A 6276-nucleotide genomic window follows, 5' to 3' on the forward strand; every position below is an offset into this window, starting at 1 on the left:
ACTAGTTTTAAACTGATAATAAAACACAATAATACAGGTTTGTTTCTCAAAAGGAATCCGAGGAATACTTCAAATTCCATACAAATATTCTACATTCAGAATTACATATAAATGCAACGTAGGACTATTTGTGAAATTCATATCAAGGACAGTCACTTCATTACATAAACGCTCATCTGTTTAATCTGGTATAAACTTAGAAAATAAACTTAATAAATATAGCTGATTGTAATTACTTTCTGACACGTAGACTTAATCCCCCAACACACACACAAGCACATCATATAAAAAAACTAATACAGAATGAGAATGTACCTGCGTCGGCTTTTTATTTGTTTTGCCGAAAATAAATCGAAATCAATGTTTTGGAACTGTGGGTAAGTTCAAACAGGCTGTTGCAGAATTATCTGACTATTGAACTGAAAGAACAAACACTAAACCAGGATAAAACTGAACTGCCGTGTTCTGAAAGGTATGAGAAATTTTATGTTTCTATGCTTGAATCAGTGCAGGATGAATCTCATGAATCACTTAAAATGGTGTAATTTATATCATATTATATTATATTACTGTGTGTTGCTGCTGAATTCAGTGTTAACAGATATGCCACTGTCACAAAGTGAAGAAGAAAGCATTAGGATCTTTGGGACATATATTTCAAACTATTTTGCCTTCCACTAATTTTGAAACAAGGTAGGAAGCTGTGAGAAAGAAGCACCTGTTTAACCTCTGTGCTGATATTGGCCAGTCTCTCATTGGGCCAGGAGTGAGGGAAAATGAGCATAAATACTGACAGCGAGGCAGCAGGTGAGTGTGGTTTTCTTGCTCATCCAGGGAAAGCATGAAGCTGTTCATTCTGGTGGCTTTGTTCGGGCTCAGCCTCGCCCAGCACAACCCTCACACCAAACACGGCAGGACTGCCATCGTCCACCTGTTTGAGTGGCGCTGGGCAGACATCGCTGCAGAGTGTGAACGCTATTTGGCTCCCAATGGCTTTGGTGGAGTTCAGGTGTGTATGGCTGAACACAGGTGGATAGCTAAGTGTAGAGGAGGAGGGTAAGCCCTTCTTTCTCGATCTTGAAATAAGATGTCAGATTTTGCACGCACGTTCGCTAAAAAGTTCAGTTAGAACAAGCTGTTGAGGAAATTATGATTATTTATTTTGTCATAAACTCTAAACTTTTCAGTGAAATATCAACAGGTAACTGGTGATTTCAGCTTTCTGTACATGGAAAATTTTTTCCTTGCTTTGCATTTCACCATTAAGTTTCATAGAAGGTGATGCTCCTCTGTTTAGATCTCGAAGAACTGCTACTAGTAGCCTCCTTGTGATCATGCGTAAAATCTTCAGGAGTGCACCTTTGATAACATGTTGTACACTCACTAAAACTCTAACAACAAGCTGCTGTCTGCAGACAGCTCCTGTGTTAAAAATGAGAGCTATTGTAATGTCTTCCCTCTGGTTCCCTCAGATCTCCCCTCCAAATGAACACATTAGGATCGACAATCCCTGGAGGCCCTGGTGGCAGAGATACCAGCCAATCGGCTACAACCTGTGCTCCAGATCTGGCAATGAGAATGAACTAAGGGACATGATCACCAGATGCAACAACGTTGGGGTAAGCTATTGCAACAGTGATTTAGAGACAGGCCCTCAGAGCCGTGTTCTTGACAGCACCTTGTAAATGTCAAGCTTTTATGCACCATTATCAGCAACAGACACCTCAATGAATTAATGCTGCTGTCTTGAGGAACACTTATATTTTAGATATTTATCGGCTGCTTTTTTGTTAAAGCGTGATATGCTTCAGTTCCTGGACCACCAACACTGCAGTAAAGCAGCAGTGAGCAGCGCAGCTTTGCAATATTCCTCTGACCTAAGAATGAACTGTATGTGCTAAGAAAAGGAGTGAAAGCGCAGAAGGACAGAAGGGGAGGTGTTGATTGGTTGTGTTGCACCTACAATCCTGCGTTTACCCACAGGTCAACATTTATGTGGATGCCATCATCAACCACATGTGTGGCGCAGGCGGTGGAGAGGGAACCCACTCTGCATGTGGAAGCTGGTTCAATGCTGGCAGGGAGGACTTCCCTTCCGTCCCCTACAGTAACTTGGACTTCAATGACCACAAATGCAAGACTGGCAGTGGCAATATTGAGGGCTATGACGATCGCTATGCGGTAATGAATGTCACTCAGAAACACTGATGGAACAGTATAATTTTAACATTTACCATTACCTGGCCCATTTTTGGACTTGAACTTTAAAAGAAATTTAAAGAATAACTGAATTGTGGTGTAAATGCTCATTTGCTGCTCCAGATCCGTGACTGTCGTCTGTCTAGTCTGTTGGACCTTGCCCAGGAGAATGATTACGTCAGGGGCAAACTGGCCAACTACATGAACAAGCTGATTGACATGGGTGTGGCTGGATTCAGAGTGGACGCCTGCAAGCACATGTGGCCTGGTGACCTGTCTGTTATCTTCGGTCGCCTGCACAACCTCAACACCAAGTGGTTCCCTGGTGGCAGCAGACCTTTCATCTACCAGGAGGTGAGTTATTCAAAATGTTTGCTTAGCAATTCACTTGATTTCCAGATGCAAATGTCAGCACTTCAGATCACCTCTGTGTAGATGATCGTTGTGTGTTTTGCTGGTACATCATGATTGAACATGCCCCAGCTGAAATCTACATGCAAGCATGTGATTAGATAAGCTCTAACCGCCCTCATGACCAATATTTATGACTGAAAACAGCAGTCAGCAGAGCCATGGGAAAATAAGCACATGGAAATCAAGATGACAAACACAAACCCATGCATGGGAGCAGATCCTCAGTGCCTTGCCATATCTCACTACGGTGTGTGTGTGTGTGTGTGTGTGTGTGTGTGTGTGTGTGTGTGTGTGTGTGTGTGTGTGTGTGTGTGTGTGTGTGTGTGTGTGCGTGTGTGAGTGTAGTCGTGAGTGTGCATATGTGCATACGGAGGATGGGAGGAATGGGTTTTCTCTGTTTTTAAGTTGTCTTTTAGAAAGTTTTTAACTGCTGTAAAGCACTTTGAGTTGCATTTTATCGTGTATGAAAAGTGCTATATAAATAAAGTTTGATTTGATTTTATTCGAGATGTCAATATTCACAGCTGATGACGAGGAAGTAAATACAGGTGAGACTGAAACCATAAAAAGATTGAAAACACAAGGGGAGTACGCTGCAAAACCAGCCGGTGATCGCAAAAATAAGTGCACTCTGTCTTCACTAACAACATAAATGTTTAACAGCAGAAACATGGTTCTTGTTAGGGCTCAATCAAAACAGCTTACTTGCAAAATTACTCTCTGCCAATCCACAAATCACTGACACAGTGCAGTTAATCTAAACCATACCCACTACGAATAGTATGGATGATGCAAATTATATGTTGATTTCCCTCTAGGTTATTGATCTGGGAGGTGAGCCCATCACCTCTTCAGAGTATTACCATCTGGGAAGGGTGACTGAGTTCAAATACTGTGCCAAACTGGGAAATGTCTTCAGGAAATGGAATGGCGAGAAGCTGTCTTACACCAAGTATGTGTGTTTCTTTTGGTGTGCCTAAATCACATATCAAATTGATATATTAGAATGTTTATTCAACTGTGAGATAGCTATAATCCCATTTGCTGCATACATTGGTGGACTGGATAAAGAGTTTCTTACTTGCTAACTGTGTCTAAAGAGAAACAGTTATTAATAAACTACCACTAACCAGAACTTGTGCATTTTAGAGTTTCTGGATTGCATACTTTGAGTAGTATGTTGTCCAAACTTTGGTGCTTTAGAAGTGTGTTCTTCATTAATAAAATTGTATTCTTGTGTGCAGGAACTGGGGAGAGGGATGGGGTTTCATGCCCAACGGCAATGCTCTCGTCTTTGTTGACAACCACGACAACCAGAGAGGCCACGGTGCTGGTGGTGCATCCATTCTTACCTTCTGGGACTCCAGGCTCTACAAGATGGCTGTTGGCTACATGTTGGCCCACCCTTACGGAGTAACCAGGGTGATGTCCAGCTACCGCTGGAACCGCAACTTTGTCAATGGAAAGGTAGATTCTCGATGAAGCAGAAATAATGACAAAATGCAATGTATAGTGTGTATTTGGAACTTTCTTTTCCTTCGTTGAACTCATTCATCCATAATTGTCTTGTAGGATCAGAACGACTGGATGGGCCCTCCCAGCAATGGTGATGGATCCACCAAGTCTGTTCCCATCAACCCAGACACGACATGTGGAGACGGATGGGTGTGTGAGCACAGATGGCGTCAGATCAAGTGAGTCCTGAGAAACCAAGAGACAGCAAACTCTTGACATCACACACAAAATTTATTCACATCTCACTGCTCGTATGGATGCAGAAACTATGCAAATTAAACATTATGACTTCATTTTGTCACATCTGTCCTTTAGGAACATGGTTGCTTTCCGTAATGTGGTCAATGGACAGCCTCACTCCAACTGGTGGGACAATCAGAGCAACCAGGTTGCCTTTGGACGTGGTAACCGTGGTTTCATCGTCTTCAACAACGATGACTGGTAAGGATTTTTAACTAAGTAGTGATTTTATAATAGTATAACTTTTGACCGCTTAAATCAAGACATATCCAGATAAAACAAATGTGCAGGACTGAATGCAGATGCATTTCAACAGCACTACAAACTGAAAGATAGAAAACAGTTTGCTGGATTTCTGGTTTTCTGGCTGAAATAAATAAATAAAAATCTACAGTTTCATTGTGACATTGTAGGGTTTTTAAAAACAATACGTACCCTGTTTTTACCTTTAGGGCCCTGGATGTGACCCTGAACACCGGCATGCCTGGGGGCACCTACTGTGACGTCATTTCTGGCCAGAAGGAAGGAGGCAAGTGCACTGGGAAGCAGATCAATGTTGGCGGTGATGGCCGTGCCCACTTCTATATTAACAACAGAGAGGAGGACCCCTTCATTGCTATTCATGCTGATTCTAAGCTGTAAACACTTCCTGGAAAATTTCAAATAAATCTTCCTTTTCAACTTGAATGATGATCTTGATTTTTTTAATTTATTTATTTATTTTTTTACAAACCTTGTCATTTCAGCATGCATGGAAAATACTAAAGGGGCGAAGAAAGTTTGTAATTTATTTTTCTATTGAGGTTATGCACTGTATGTGGACATCACAACAGTCACTCCCTCCAGAGCGGAAAATACAAAACTTCAGCATCTGCCGTTGACGCATTCACATGGAAACTAACTTTATAAAGGCTTGTTGCACAGCAGTTCTCCCTATTCATAGCAGCTGTCACGTGTGACATCACTCACTGTGAGTATGGAAAGTGACATCAATGCATACTGTCTGTACTTTCAGACTGAAAAGGGCAACATATTAATCACCCGTATGTCCATCTGATAGTAAAATGTGGTCAGATCAGGCACAAAAAACTATAGGATGATATTGTTTGATCATCGCCTGTTCAAAAAGAAGTGTTTCTCAAACTTCAGCATCCTTTAAAGCTCTTGAAATGTGAAATGTGAACTGTTGTGCTGCCATCTTGAGAGGTTACTCAATATGTGAGAGGCTAATAGGCTGTCAGAAACTTTGGACACAAAAGAGTTTCAGCATAAACTCTAATGATGACCAGAGCAGTAATTAACTTCTCAATTGATAAACGTAAGGTGGAGTCAGGCTTAAAGTAATTTAAAGTAAAAACTAATCTTTTGTGGGAAAGTCTTAAATTAACTGTTTGCTAAGCCGTGTCCCCGCAGTTACTGTCTTTACACTGGCTTTCTGTTCTTGCACGGCAAAAAGTCAATGTGGTTCACAATGAAAGTGGGGGCAGATTTACCACTTATCATTTCTAAAACGATGTGGTTTCATACAGAAGTAAACACAAGATGCAGGTCCTCATTTCCAACCAATGACCGTGGATATCTGTGGCTGAAAAAACAACAGTCACTAGCACATTCATAGCTGTGGCTAATGCAAGCTAATGTTAAAACTGCTTGAGTTGGTTGAAAACAAAGTCATGAGTTGATTTTTTGATGTTCCCTGTAAGTGGAATGTAGTTTGCACATGGTATGGCCTTTGCCTTTGTTTGCAGCTTACTGTATGTTACAGGTCTGGAAATTAATATAAAAGAATCAGGTTCAGTGAGACATGCTCCTCGTTGCCCAGGGGGGAGGGCGAGCTCTCGTCTTAGGGAAAGCCACCTGTGCTCATTGGTTCCGCTCTTCTCATTCCTCATAACTGAAGGGTTATCT

General features: G+C 41.5%; 1 protein-coding gene across 1 annotated transcript; it reads left to right on the plus strand.

Annotated features, from left to right (window-relative positions):
* Positions 1–649: 649 nt before the first annotated feature.
* LOC139338837 (alpha-amylase) lies at positions 650–5010 on the plus strand. The gene is made up of 9 exons (XM_070974114.1): positions 650–1009; positions 1473–1619; positions 1984–2181; positions 2323–2553; positions 3432–3565; positions 3858–4080; positions 4186–4307; positions 4444–4569; positions 4821–5010. Exons 1-9 carry the CDS (start codon positions 842–844, stop codon positions 5008–5010), a joined length of 1539 nt encoding a protein of 512 aa, XP_070830215.1. The 5' UTR covers positions 650–841.
* Positions 5011–6276: the final 1266 nt, after the last annotated feature.

The sequence above is a fragment of the Chaetodon trifascialis genome, chromosome 11 (assembly GCF_039877785.1).
Source record: "Chaetodon trifascialis isolate fChaTrf1 chromosome 11, fChaTrf1.hap1, whole genome shotgun sequence".
Lineage (NCBI taxonomy): Eukaryota > Metazoa > Chordata > Actinopteri > Chaetodontiformes > Chaetodontidae > Chaetodon > Chaetodon trifascialis.